We start from the raw sequence: 16,137 nt of genomic DNA on the forward strand, positions 1-16,137 counted from the left end.
GAGTTGTTATTTCAAATAGTACAATAATTACAATAACTGAAGCCCACCTGTGTACTTTGGAAAATTACGAAGATCCGATAAGCTTAATAGGAACACGGTCAAGACTTCAAAGGTGAACGCGGCGACCAAACGTAGTATTATAAAGAATGGTAAGCACAAATCAACAGCGGAGAAAGAAACTACTCCACCCTGCAAAATAATATGAACTAATACGGACTTATTTCCAGGCATAGCTCAGCTTATTGTGCTTGTCATTCACGCCGAAAAATTAATCTCATTAATCCAATACATTTTAAAAAGCCATGCATTTTATTATCATCTATTCCATTATTTTATTATACTATACGGAGTAATAGAGTATATAACACTGTTCACTAAAAAGAGGAGGTGCTGAGCAGCAGAGCTGCATATATAAAAGGTAATCTACTGCTTTTGAGTAAAATCTTTTGTCTTCCATTTCAAGCTCATAAACACACACACACACACACACACACACACACACAAACATGCGCACATGTGTGCACCCTTCTCCCCCCTCTTTGTGTTTGGTAGGAATTGATCTAGCATTACATAAACAGTTACATGAAAATTTGCTGACTGAGGTTGTAAAGTACAATGTCAATAATTATGTAGTGGACGTAATTTTCTCCACAGAAACTAAAACAATATTTAACCCACTGTAGTTTTCATTGCATTAAGTCAATTAATGTTTTATCAAACCCTCCTCTTGATCTTGCTGCAATTTTACAGTTTCCAATGTGCAAGCATCAATAACATTACACGCAATTACTGTATATGTACACAAATATCTGAATTATACATCATACTTTTAACTTTGTGTACTTTTAGCTAAAATAACAACAAATTTAACAGCTTAGGGATGTCAAACTAATTATTATGTGGGAAGATAATCTGAACTCTTACCATCTTCATCAGTTGACACAATGATGCTATGGCTGTGTGGTCCAGTTCCTGCTCTGTTATAAGCTTGTACCGTGATGCTGTATTCTGTGAATTTGAGCAAATTTGTGAGTTTTGTATGTAGGTCCATCCCTGGAATTACTTCAAATGTCTTGTAATGCACTGATTCTGTTGAGTTTCTCACACAGTAACCTATGTAATATCCAATAATTTCTCCATTGTGAAGGTGAGGTTCTGGTGGCTGAAATTAAGAATAGTACAACCTCTTATAATCTAGAAAACGTGCTTATGATCTCACCAAAAGTTAAGCTTCAAAAGACAATTAGAACTCAATGAACAATTATAATACTTCATTTGCTGCTGAATTTTTGATTTGTTCTCATACTTACTCTGAGGAGCACTACATGTGAGCAGTTTGTGGTACAATAATTTAATAACTATTACTATCAATAGTGTGAGATAATGAGAGCTGAACAAAAGTTTTGTTAAGTAAGGACACAGACAGTAATAAATATTACTGATTCAGCAAGCTAATAAACAGGGAGAAAAATCACACAAAATTATCATTTTCAACAATCATTTGCAAATGCAGAAAAACATGGACAAAATTTTAACTTGGTCTAATGAATAGCATCTCCCTTCACATCTGAATAAATGCAACATAGCATCTACAAAAGAAAATAAAGCTTCAGTTACAAGGTTAGTGGTGATCTTTTGGAGCCAATCACAACCAGTAAATACACTCTAGATGGAAAAAAAGAAAACAAAAAAACGATATGCCAGGTTGGAATTATCTGAATGGGATGGAAATTGATAGATGTGATGTACAGGAACTGACAAACAAATGATTGCAATTTCAGAAAAATTGGTTGATTTATTCAAGAGAAAGAGCTTGACAAATTGAGCAAGTCAGTAGTGCACTGGTCCACTTCCTGAGGGATATCATGCCAAATTCTATCCCATTGGCCTGTTAGATCATCAAAATCCTGAGGGGGTTGGAGGGTCCTGCCCATAATGCTACAAAAATTCTCAAATGGGGAGGAATCCAGTGACCTTCCTGGCAAGCATGAAGGCAAGTAGTAGAAACTCTTGATTTGTGCAGATGGACATTATCTTGCTGAAATATAAGCACAGGATGGCTTGCCATGAAGGGCACCAAAATGGAACATAGAATATCATCGACATACGTGGAGCTGTAAGGGTGCCATGGATGTGTACCAAATGGGGCCTGCTTTGAAAAGAAACAGTATTGTAGAACATCACTACTGGTTGTCGGACTGTATGGTGGGTGACAGCCACATTGGTATCCCACAGCTTATCAAGGCATCTCTAGACACATTTTCAGCCCGCTATCTCATTGAATGGAGGAGAAGTATCTTCAGTGGCGAGTCCCACTTTGAACTCAGCCCTGATGACCAGCGAAGACATGTCTGGAGACGGCTCAATCAGTAGTGGGATTCCAACCTGACTGTCGCCCACTACATGGCTACACAACTGGGAGTGATGGTCTAGGATGCCATTTCCTTTTGTAGCAGGACCCCTTTGGTAGTCATCCACAGTACCCTTACAGCACAGTGGGGCATCGACGGTTTTCTGTGCCCTGTTTTGCTGCCAATCAGGCATGCCATCCTGGGATTACATGTCAGTGAGATAATGCCCAACCACACATGGCAATAGTTCCTGCTGCTTGTCTTAATGCTCGCCAAACCCTACCTTGACCAACCAGGTCACCAGGTATCTCACCAGCTGAGAATGTTTGGAGCATTATGGGCAGGGCCCTCCAACCAGCTTAAGATTTCACTGCTCCAAAGTGCTAATTGGACAGAGATTGTCACAGTATTCCTCCAGAGGACAGCAAGCAACTCTTATCAGTCAGTGCCAAGTGAAATTCCTCCTTTCATAAGAACCAGAGATGGACCAATGTGTTATTGGCCTTTTCAATTTTTGATTCTTTTCCCTTGAATAAATCATCCAATTTTTCTGAAATTTTAATCATTTGTTTGTCTGTACATGTATATCACATCTATCAATTTCTTTTCAATTTGGATAGTTCTGTAATTCCTTTGTGGTGCATCCTTTTTCCCCCTTAAGAGTGTATGTAAGGTTAATACTAAGCAGTGATATGGAATGGGAGGAATATGTTAAATCTATAGTAGGAAAAGTGATTGAAAGGTTTAAGTTTATTGGAAGGGTTCTGGGAAAGTGCAATAAATATGTTAAGTAAAGAATCTGCGTACATCACTCTAACATGAACTGACTACAGTACTATCAGAGTCTTCCAACATAGCTGATCCAGAGGCTATTTAGATTGTAGATGGACATAATGAAAATTATTTTTATGGGTTATTGTGTGTTTCAGTATTAAATTTTTAAGCTTATTAATTTTGCATTGAAAGATTTTCAAATTCTAGAGTACTGCTCCAGATTAGGGGGCCTGTACCAAATAGACATGATAGTAGACATGAAACCAATTCACAGGCACATTTCTAGGATCATAACAGCTTTGTATAGCCCATATGAATGTGTAACAGTCTTAAATAGGAATATCACAAAGAAAGATGACTTTGTTCTAGCAAAAACCTGTTGAAAAAATTTAGAGAAGTGGTTTTGGATGAAGACAGTGTAACAGTGCTGCTGCATCCAACGTATATCTCATGTAGGACTCATGAAAATAGGGTAAGGAAGTTTAATATGTGCACAGAGATATATACAGTTTTTTAATCACATGCTCAATAAACAAATGGTATGGGACAGGAAACAACTAACACTGGTATGAAAAACCCACGACATTCTCTATGCAGTGGCCTTTGGAATATACATGTCAATGTATATATGATCTCCTTAGTTCTAAGATTTCTAATTAGAATTTGTGTCAAGATGGTTTGCAGTCAGAAATACAGGTCCATCTTACAAACTTACTATGTTGATCTGTCAACAATTGTTTAATAGATCAGAACATATCAGAAATAATGATGAACATTGTAATGAAATGCCGGCCGCGGTGGCCATGCGGTTCTGGGTGCTCAGTCCGGAACCGCGTGACTGCTACGGTCGCAGGTTCGAATCCTGCCTCGGGCATGGATGTGTGTGATGTCCTTAGGTTAGTTAGGTTTAAGTAGTTCTAAGTCCTAGGGGACTGATGACACAGATGTTAAGTCCCATAGTGCTCAGAGCCATTTGAACCATTTTTTTGTAATGAAATGTGTACTGATTTGACATAGAGACAAAGAGGCATTGTGCATCTGAATCTTCCCCCTGAAGTTCAGCCAACGATAATAAAGAGGACAAAAATATGGAAGCCACTTTAGAGCTCATAGGAGGGTATTATGTAGCCTACTATTATTAATCATTTCCTTTTCAGCAGGGGCTGAGGGGAAAATGAGTGATCATACACCTCTCTGTGAGCCCTAATTTTCCTTGTTTTGTCCTAATGGCCTTTAAGTCAGAAGAGTATAGAAGGCACTAGAGTCATTCTACAGTCTAGCATAAACATTGGTACTCTAAACTTCCTCAACAGCATTTCACAAAAATATCATCCTCTTTTCTACCTCCTCTGTAAGGTCACTGAACATTCATGTATTAATCAAATTGACTGTTACTGTATTTAGGAGTGCAAAACAGACCTAGCAGCACATCATAGACACAATACATCATTTAAAAAGCTTTTATTTAACATTCTTTCATTATTTTCAACTTTACGTTTTTTCAATTGTTAAATTCTGCACTAAGTAAAATGCTACCTGGCAACTTCTTGTTTCATAATTTTCCCTCTAGTTCATGTTATCCTACTACTTTTCATTCTCTTTGTTTTCTCAATATCAAATTCCAGTTTCTTCTCTCTTATTGTACCAAACTATGTCTGTTATTTCGTGATTCGTATTTTGTAATCTATTCATTCTCACTGTGAAGTTTGTGGTCATGTACATGAGAGGTAGTTACATAATTTTACTCATCCACATGAAAAAATACAGTTATGTAATTAAGCTTTTGTGTCTTTGCTGATACATGTCAGCAGTCCTGGCACACACTGAAATACCTGTCACTGTAGGCCCTACTGAAGCACACCAATAAAAGAGTTGAAACAAAACAGCACAGCCTGTTGATAAAATGGCATATCATATGGTAAATCATTCTTTGGAGGTGGAATAAAAAAGATTCAGCAAATTCTGTTATTCTCAGTGACTATTTCATTAGTAAACTGAATAGACAATTGAAGGTCTACTGTGAGAAAGAAAAAATCACTTTCAGAATTCTCCTCCTTGGTAATGTTCCCACCTACCCACTTTTCATTATTGATTCAAGTAAAAACATTGTAGTCCTGCTTCTGCCACTAAATACTACATCTATCCTGCAGCACATAGCCGGGTAGTTATTTCTACATTCAAGGCATACTATCTGCATAAAACATACTCCATTCTCATAAAAGAATGTGATTCAAATAACAAACTTACCATCAAGAATTTCTGGTGACAGTTTAATATTCAGATAGTGGTTGATGTTATGTAGCTCCTAAAAGTGTGAATGGTTTAGGGAGGAAACTATGGCCTGATGCTGTGTCAGTGCTAGAAGATGCAAATCTTCATTTCAATGAGATAAATTGTGGACATTCCATGCCAAATTGGATTCACTAATGTTGATGAAGAGGATGTTTGTCACCTCCTAAGCTCTAATTCTGAGGATCTGAGCAGTGAAGATTTGCATATAAAGAAATTTGTAATGGTTAATGAACTGACTATAGCATCATCAGTGGTGATGTAGGTGATCCGGAGGCTCTTTAGTTTGTAGATGGAAAATTATTTTAGGGTATTATTGTGTTTTTCAGTGTTAAATTTTTACGTTTACTAATCTTACATTAAAAATCATTTCAGAAAGACAATAATGGTTATTTTTCGTAAAAATATTAAGAAACTCTGCAATTTTAAACTTAATATATCAATAAATGAAGACCTAACTCCACATCTTACATAAAAAATTACTCTCAGTTACATGAATTTGGTATGCATAGTGATTCTGCCAAACATATCTTATACCGATACAATGAGATTTATCTGTACCTGAAAACAAACAGAAATTAATTATGCACTTTTATATTTTTTTGAAGTGATAATTAAAACTTTATGACCACCCCTTGCAGTTGTACCGGTACAACTGTGGTGAGTCAGGAGCTTTGTATCTATCTTGTCTATGACAGTGAGTTCACTATTCTGTTCATAATAGTTCACTTACGTCCCTTTTTTTGTTAATTACTAAAACTAATGCTACATTACCCCTCTTTGATTTTGTGTTGATAATCTTGGACTCGTGTAAAGAGAAATCCTTTTCTTACTTCCATCACACTTCATTAATTTCCACAGTACCTACCCTTGACCTCTCTACTTCTTTTTACAAATTCATGAACATATTACAGAGTAAGGTTACACAATTGTAAGATATTGACTTGTATTTGGAAAATTAGCAACTCAAATCCTTGTCCAGCCATCTAGATTTAGGTTTTATGTGATTTCCCTAAATCTCTTAAGGGCATAATGTTCCATTTGGAAGTGTATTACCTATTTTCTTCAACATTATTCCCCAATTTGAAATTGTGCTGCTCTTTAATGATCTCACTGCTGACTGGACATTAAACTCTAATCTTTCTTGTTGCAGCTGACCAACACCAGTAAGGGATGGAAAATATGTATATTTTATTTTTTCTTATGACAAAACCCTCCTGAGTAGTCCCTGCCTGGCGATCCAAATGAGAGAGTATTTCACTTCTGTAATATATTATTCAAGACAATGTCACCATGAGGTGAAACTTCATGTCTTCATGGAGTAAAATGGCTCTAGTTTTCTCTTTCTTTCTGTTGTGCAACAGTACCAGTGTAGCAAGACCATCTTGGCTTAATGTTACAAGGCCATACTGGTCAATCATCTAGACTCTTGCCCCTGTAACTACTGAAAAGGCTGCTATTCGTGTTCAAGAATCATGTTTTAGTCTGGACTCTCAATAGGTGACATGGTATCCACCTACATTTCAGCTGTCTGTATCACTGCGGCATGTGAAGTTCAGTTAGGAATGAGCATAAAGCCAGTGAAGTAAATTATTATGCATTGTAGTGTCACATATCACTTTGGTAAAGTGATGTGTTGCACAGCATCTAACAAGATGATGAATGATAGACATCACCATCAAAGTTTCATTTAAGTCATGAGCTACTATAATATGCTGTTCAAAGATTGTTTCCTTACGTGCAGGAATTCTGGAGTGGATGGATGCAGAATATCTGCAGGCTCAGACAATGATGGCAATCTCACAACATTTCATGATATCTGCTGTATGGGAAATTTATTCTCTGTCATTGGGTTCTGAGTTGGAGACATGGTTGTGACAGATGCAGTGACATCACAAAGACAAGAAAGAAGTTGTTAAGTTTTTGAGATTGTCCATAATGGTGCATTTGTGGTGTTCCGAGTTACAAAAATTTATTATGCAAGATCATTGTAAAAGGAAGTTAATTCTGAGAAGTGTCACATTTATTTCAAGAATTTGGATATTGTACTCTTGACATCCAGTGATAACTACAACTTTGAGAAATGAAGTCTGGTGATATTGGTGAATGTGAAAAATAATCAAGTGAGCAAATTGATGACAGTAGCTCCCATGCAATCCTTAGGTCACCACTCAATAACATATGGTACAGCACACTGTTAATGCATTAAAACAATTCTTAAGGAGCTATGAGGCCTTATTCCAATATATATGATACTGAACATCACAGTCTGATTTAAAAAATATGAAGAATATAAGGGAGCAATAAATCATCAATAGAGAGAAGAAACAGGAACAAAAAATTTACCAAATGAAAATAGAAGAATAGAAAGTAAAATGAGGGAGGCTAAAAATATTTAGTTATGAAGCTAATTCTGATGATCACTTTCTGTGACATCAAGAACTGATATTTATGAAAAGAGTTCCTTAACATAAACAGCAAAACTTAATGGTGTTTTGTTGAAAAGTGACATTCTGATCCATCGGCTGCATACAAAATATAGGGTGACTCTTACGTAGAAGATAACAGCAAACAGCCACTTCTTACAATGCCATTTATTTATTTAAATTGTGCCATTACCTGTTTCTAACTGACAGGTTCATCTTCAGATGGCTAGTTCACATTAAGATACATTTTACATTAGCTTTCACTTTTTGTTTTCCCAAGTGATGAAAATTCCTTGGGGTGGTGTGCTCTACAATAAAAAATCATCTTGTTTTGTTTGTAGGGTGCCACCACAACCAAAACACATCCAACCACAACCCTCCCCCCCCCCCCCCCCACCTAATCACCCACTGTAAAGATAAGGAATTTCTTACGTCCTATCTGGACTCACCGTCCTTCCCCAGGTCCCTTCCCCAGAACACAGGCATTCAACAGACACCTGCAACCTCAAGACTGACACTGATTTAATCATTCTCCCTGTGGACAAAGGCTCCACTATTGTCATAATAAATGACTTCTGGGCAGAAGTTGTCAGCCAGCTGACTGACTACATCACCTATAAGTTCTGCCATAGTGATTCTATCCCAGAAGACCAACCAACACAACCTTCCACCTCTATACAAATTCTTTGGCTCATCCTAAGACCTCTCCCCCCCTCACTTCAATGACCCCCCCTCCCCCCCCACTAACACTCCCTCTACATGTTCCCAAAATCCATAAATCCAACAATACCAGATGCTTCATTGTTAATTTTTTATTTACATGCCTAGTTCCATAGCACTAAATTGAAGAGCCAGTCTCCATGATCATGGAATGAGTGAATAAATGAAATCACATCAGAAAAAATTAATAAAAAAATTATGTAAAACCTATGCAGATGACAATATCCTGATTATATGCTAGCATAATCAACAATATAACTCTGGAATTTGCTTAAACTTTTCCACTGACTCCCTGACGGAATAGAATGAGTGATCCATGAAAAAATTCTTCAATTTAGACTTGAAAGTGTGAATATTACTGCTAATATTTTTTAGCTCTTGTGGCGACTTATTGAAAATGGATTCAGTGGAATACTGTATACCTTTTTGCACCCTAGTCTAGGAGGTGTGACCCAAATGCAGAATAGATTTCCACCTAGTATTAACTGAGAGAAAGCTGCTAATTCTTGGGAATAAGTCCATATTGATAGCAGCAAATGACATTAAAGAAAACATATTTTGAGAGGCCAGAGTCAGACCTCCCAGATTCCTGAATAGGAGTTTACGTAAGATTTTGTGAAATTATACCACATATTGCTCAAACTGTCCATTTCTGGCCAAAAATGCTCTTTGTGGATGGGAAGAGCTACCCTAGAATATAACACTGTATGTCATAAGGAAAGCAGATTAATTTTTGTGTTGCACTAGTACTTACTGCAGAGTCTGAACTAATGGTATATAAAGCAGCATTCAGTTTTTGATCATGGTCCTAAATATGGGATTTCCATGAGAGCTTATCATCTATCTGAACACCAACGAATTTGGGTTGTTCACACTCACTAATCACATGGCCCATCTGTGTAATAAAAATGTCAGTGTTACTTGCTTTGTGTTAGTATAAACAGAGTCTTACTGTCATTTAGCTGTGATTTATTTTCTACAAGCCATGAGTTTATAGTCTTGAACTGCACTATTTGACACACTGCGTATGTTACACTCAACATCCTGCACTACCAAGCTAGTGTCATCAGCAAATAGAAATATTTTAGAATCACTTGTCACATTAGATGGCATATCATCATACAAGAAAAAGTATTAGTCTCAGCACTGACCCCTACGCCACCTCCACTTAACTGACCTCCAATCAGATGCACATTATAGCCTTCCTCATTGTTGTGGAGACTGAAATTTTGCTGTATGTTCTTCAAATATCAAAATCATGAATTGTGAGTGATTCCTCTTATTCCATAATGGTCCGACTTGTGCAGTAATATTTTGTGATCAACTCAATCAAATGCATTAATTAAATCTAGGAAGATGCCTAATATTTGCAATTTCTTATTTAATTCATCCAGGGAGGAAAGAGCATATAGCATTTTCTGTCATTAAACTACTTCTAAAACCAAACTGTATATCTGACAGCAAATTATACAAAATTACCTCACTTACATGATCTTTACACTAACTTTTGTGAACACAGATGGCATAGAAATAGGTCTAAAATTGTCTTCATTATCCCTTTCTCCTTTTTTATAAATTGATTTCGCTTCTGGGTTCTCTAATTGTTCAGGAAACTGAACATCCTTAAAAGAAAAGCTACAAACATAGCTTAGTACAGGGCTAACACAAGCAACACAGTGCTTTAGTATCCTGCTAGATATCCCATAAAATCCATGAGAAACTTTGTCTTCAGAAATTTAATTACTGACTCAATGTACCCCTTGTCAGTATCACAAAAGAGTATTTCAGATAGCAGTCTTGTGAAGCCATTGTCTTAGAAAGTCTTACCAATCAAGGTTGTGCAGTGGTTAGCACACTGACTCACATATGGGAGGACAACAGTTCATATCCCCATCCAGATTTAGGTTTGCCATGATTTCTGTCAGTTGTATATGGCAGATTCTAGGATGGTCCCTTTGAAAGGGCATGGCTCATTCCTTTCTCATTCTTCCTTGATCTGAGGTTGCGCTTTGTCTCTGAGACATTAATCACTAACCTTCCTTTTTTTGAAATTAAGTTTTTATTTGATTCACTTGCTATATGCAGAAAGTGATTGGTAAATAATGAGCTCATTTATGATGTATCAATAACAAAAACATTTTTACTGTGTATTGACCCTGTGTTGTTGGCCAGACACTTCCTTCATGACTGACAATATTGTTAAATTTTATCCTTGGTATCAGCTACTTTACTTGCACCACATACTTTTAGCAAGGACGTCCTAATGGAAAGCAACTTTCAAGGAGCATAAGAAATGTGTTGACAAAAGCATTACACAGGATGTTTATAAAGTTCCTTACCATTTCTGTTTTATGTCAAAAAAATTGACCATTTTACAGGTAATATACAAGAATGTACACTGTCCTGGACTATCAGTGCCACTTTCCCTGGGAGATGGATTGGCTGTGCTTCATGAAGACGTTGGGCTCATTGCTCACCTGTTTCGGCTCCAGTGGACTCTTTCATTTTGGGATTTACCAAGTCTGAGATGTATAAAGTGAAAATCAATTAACTTCAACAATTGATAACCAGTTTTAAACAAACAATGCCAGCTCTGTCAGCAAGGGTGTTTCAGGCAAGGCAGAAAATATGGAACTTGATTACAGGTCATCACTTTGAAATGAACTAAATTTATGTCAAGAAATGTTTCAATGTATATTGGTGTAGTTGGCAGTCCTTAATGAAGTCTTCAAGTGGGAAATAGTAAGTGACTTTTTAAATACCCTGTATTTATTGTCTATGTTATTAGCACTATAAACAGTAAGCCACCCTTGTTCTTTAATGAGGTTTAAGTGAGTTTTCTATGGCTACCACCACCTTTCACATCCCAGTTTCCTTCATTTGTGGTCATTCTGGTCTCTTTCTTTAACTATTTCTAAATCATTTGTATTTGTATTTAATGTGTGTGTGTGTGTGCGCGCGCACAAACTCCTTTTAGAATTAAAATTTGTGCATCAGGATAGAAAGGCCATTTACCCTTTTACCAATGGACTGCCCCTCCAGTAATTAATAATGAACAAAAATGATATCTGTGATGTGCTGCTGTTCCCCTGCATTCCGGCTGGAAAGAATGCAGTCTGTATCAAATGATAGGAATTTACTAATTTCCTAACACTTTTTTCCTCATACAGTCACTTATAAAACTAATATCAGAATCACAATGAACAATTAATTTCCATAAACTGAACCAAGAAATCTCTTTAGCTTGAAAGGAAATGTTCTGAAATCAGAGTTAGGGGACCTATAGATAATTATAATTAAAAGTTTAGTTTCACCAAATTCGACTGCTTCTGCAGAAAATTCAATGACTTGTTCAATGCAGTGCCTTGATGTATCAATAGGTTCAAATGGTGTACTATTTGTGACAGACATGTTCTCTCTCCTGCTTCACAAAGAGCTCCCTGTAAAATAGCCAGCTAACTTGTATCCCAGTACAGAAAGCCTGTGAAATGTTGTGAAATGTTCGTGAAATCTTCTCAGGTGATCAGCCGAGTAAAGGCGTCGTCTTCTCGCAACGTTTCGAGGGGTTTCGTACCCATCATCTTCAAGCGAAGATGATGGGTACGAAACCCCTCGAAACTTTGCGAGAAGACGACGCCTTTACTCGGCTGATCACCCGAGAAGATTTCATGAATGGAATAAGCCGAGAAAATCTCAAATCACATTATGAAATGTTGTTGTTGTTGTTGTTGTGGTCTTCAGTCCTGAGACTGGTTTGATGCAGCTCTCCATGCTACTCTATCCTGTGCAAGCTTCTTCATCTGCCAGTACCTACTGCAACCTACATCCTTCTGAATCTGGTTGGTGTATTCATCTCTTGGTCTCTTCTACGATTTTTACCCTCCACATTGCCCTCCAATGCTAAATTGGTGATCCCTTGATGCCTCAGAACATGTCCTACCAATCGATCCCTTCTTCTAATCAAGTTGTGCCACAAACTTCTCCTCTCTCCAATCCTATTCAATACCTCCTCATTAGTTATGTGATCTACCCATCTAATCTTCAGTATTCTTCTGTAGCACCACATTTCGAAAGCTTCTATTCTCTTCCTTTCCAAACCATTTATCGTCCACGTTTCACTTCCATACATGGCTACACTCCATAGAAATACTTTCAGAAACGACTTCCTGACACTTAAAGCAATACTCGATGTTAACAAATTTCTCTTCTTCAGAAACGCTTTCCTTGCCATTGCCAGTCTACATTTTATATCCTCTCTACTTCGACCATCATCAGTTATTTTGCTCCCCAAATAACAAAACTCCTTTACTACTTTAAGTGTCTCATTTCCTAATCTAATTCCCTCAGCATCACCTGACTTATTTCGACTACATTCCATTATCCTCGTTTTGCTCTTGTTGATGTTCATCTTATACCCTCCTTTCGAGACGCTATCCATTCCGTTCAACTGCTCTTCCAAGTCCTTTGCTGTCTCTGATAGAATTACAATGTCATCGGCGAACCTCAAGGTTTTTATTTCTTCTCCATGGATTTTAATACCTACTCCGAATTTTTCTTTTGTTTCCTTTACTGCTTGCTCAATATACAGATTGAATAAAATCGGGGAGAGGCTACAACCCTGTCTCACTCCCTTCCCAACCACTGCTTCCCTTTCGTGTCCCTCAACTCTTATAACTGCCATTTGGTTTCTGTACAAATTGCAAATAGCCTTTCGCTCCCTGTATTTTACCCCTGCCACCTTCAGAATTTGAAAGAGAGTATTCCAGTCAACATTGTCAAAAGCTTTCTCGAAGCTACAAATGCTAGAAACGTAGGTTTGCCTTTCCTTAATGTAGCTTGCAAGATAAGTCGTAGGGTCAGTATTGGCTCACATGTTCCCGTATTTCTACGGAATCCAAACTGATCTTCCCCGAGGTCGGCTTCTACTAGTTTTTCCATTCGTCTATAAAGAATTCGCGTTAGTATTTTGCAGCCATGACTTATTAAACTGATAGTTCGGCAATTTTCACATCTGTCAACACCTGCTTTCTTTGGGATTGGAATTATTATGTTCTTCTTGAAGTCTGAGGGTATTTCGCCTGTCTCATACATCTTGCTCACCAGATGGTAGAGTTTTAGCAGGACTGGCTCTCCCAAGGCTGTCAGTAGTTCTAATGGAATGTTATCTACTCCCGAGGCCTTGTTTCGACTCAGATCTTTCAGTGCTCTGTCAAACTCTTCACGCAGTATCATACCTCCCATTTCATCTTCATCTACATCCTCTTCCATTTCCAGAATATTGTCCTCAAATACATCACCCTTGTATAGACCCTCTACATACTCCTTCCACCTTTCTGCTTTCCCTTCTTTGCTTAGAATTGGGTTTCCATATGAGCTCTTGATATTCATACAAGTGGTTCTCTTTTCTCCAAAGCTCTCTTTAATTTTCCTGTAGGCAGTATCTATCTTACCCTTAGTGAGATAAGCCTCTACATCCTTACATTTGTCCTCTAGCCATCCCTGCTTAGCCATTTTGCACTTCCTGTCAATCTCATTTTTTATACATTTGTATTCCTTTTTGCCTGCTTCATTTACTGCATTTTTATATTTTCTCCTTTCATCAATTAAATTCAATATTTCTTCTGTTACCCAAGGATTTCTACTAGCCCTTGTCTTTTTACCTACCTGATCCTCTGCTGCCTTCACTACTTCATCCCTCAAAGCTACCCATTCTTCTTCTACTGTATTTCTTTCCCCCATTCCTGTCAATTGTTCCCTTATGCTCTCCCTGAAACTCTGTACAACCTCTGGTTTAGTCAGTTTATACAGGTCACATCTCCTTAAATTCCCACCTTTTTGAAGTTTCTTCAGTTTTAATCTACAGTTCATAACCAACAGATTGTGGTCAGAGTCCACATCTGCCCCTGGAAATGTCTTACAATTTAAAACCTGGTTCCTAAATCTCTGTCTTACCATTATATAATCTATCTGATACCTTCTAGTATCTCCAGGATTCTTCCATGTATATAACCTTCTTTTATGATTCTTGAACCAAGTGTTAGCTATGATTAAGTTGTGCTCTGTGCAAAATTCTACCAGGCGGCTTCCTCTTTCATTTCTTACCCCCAATCCATATTCACCTACTACGTTTCCTTCTCTCCCTTTTCCTACTACCGAATGTTGCAATGTTTAAATGGCACTCTGATATAACAATAATATCAGAGCCAACATGTGAAAGCAATTCACTAACTTTATCTGTCATACCCCACACGTTTTAGTGAAATATGCTAATTTCTTAATCATTTTGATATCTGACATTTTTGAAGGGAGTTCCTTTGTTAGAGAGACTTTCCTTAAACAGGGATACCTATCAGATGGCATGAATCAAAGCTAGGTGCAGCTCTAATACCAATTACTACAGGAATTTTCCCATATGTGATCTCCCTCACTATCACATATAAGCTTTGCCAGTCTGCCCTTTCCATACATATTGAGTTGCAGGCCATTTCTAAAGACCCCCGATTCATCAATAGACTCAACTGGCACCACTGCAGTGTGAGCCATGGTGTTGAAACAGCTGCACAAGTGCACCTTAATGAGCTGCACCTTAATGAGCAGCTATCTTTTCCAGGCCACAACTACCGGTATATCGTATTCCCTGTTGCTACCTCAGTAGCTAGGCAGAGTGCTACCACTGAAAGAACTTCTTCTCTTGTTGACCAATACCTCCAACATATTGCCCAGGCCTAGCCTTTCATATAAAAGATACAAATAACTCCCTTTGCTGACTCTTGACCATCCCTAACCCAGTACCACCTCGATCCCTACTCATCACTGTTGATGCTGCCTCCACGTGCAGCAATATCCCCTATGTCCACCGTCTTGCTGCCATCAAACACTAGTTCTCCCAAGGTCCTTCTGTCTCCAAACCCACAACCTCATTCCTTATATACACTAACTGTTACATTCTCACACATAAATACTTCTCCTCTGAGGTGAAGATACAGGGTGAGTCAGGAGAAAAGGTACATGCTTTGAGGGGTGATACTAGTGGTGATTCTGAACAAAAAACTCCTAGTTAACATATGCCCTTTTCTTAACCATTTCTGGGTAAACCAATGAAAACAACTGGGAACAGGAAACATGTAGTGTTGTCCTTACTAACCGTGTCAGCACGCAGTTCACTTGCGCATGGTGCAGTTGTTTATCTCAAGTCTCAGTCCGACAGTGCTTGTCGTAGTGCATGATACTACAGTGTTGTTACATGAACAACGAATACAGTTTTGTGCAGTGAAAATGCCACGGATCTTCACACGTGCAGAGTATGCTGACCTGGTGTTTGTCTATGGTTTGTCCATTGAGAATTCCAGTGCTGCCGTGCGAGAATACCAACAACGATTTCTGAATTGCAGAATGCCAGATAGCAGGGCGTTTAGCAGGGTGTTTAATGGATTGTGTGAGCATGGTACGCTTCCCAGCATAATTGTTGTCTCTGAATGTCCTGTACAACAAATTCTTAATGAAGTTGAGAACATTCTTCAAGTAGCGGACTGCAACCCTACTACTAGCTCTAGAAGAATTGCTGCCCAACTTGGTAT

General features: G+C 37.9%; 1 protein-coding gene across 1 annotated transcript in view; it reads right to left on the reverse strand.

The window, feature by feature from the left end:
• The window catches only part of LOC124775447 (Down syndrome cell adhesion molecule-like protein Dscam2), a 157,502-nt gene that overhangs the window by 35,146 nt on the left and 106,219 nt on the right, over positions 1 to 16,137 (reverse strand). The window contains exon 11 of the mRNA XM_047250280.1: positions 925 to 1,162. Coding sequence (XP_047106236.1) covers positions 925 to 1,162 — 238 coding nt within the window. The remainder of the gene's footprint in view (positions 1 to 924; positions 1,163 to 16,137) is intronic.

The sequence above is a fragment of the Schistocerca piceifrons genome, chromosome 2, assembly GCF_021461385.2.
Source record: "Schistocerca piceifrons isolate TAMUIC-IGC-003096 chromosome 2, iqSchPice1.1, whole genome shotgun sequence".
NCBI lineage: Eukaryota > Metazoa > Arthropoda > Insecta > Orthoptera > Acrididae > Schistocerca > Schistocerca piceifrons.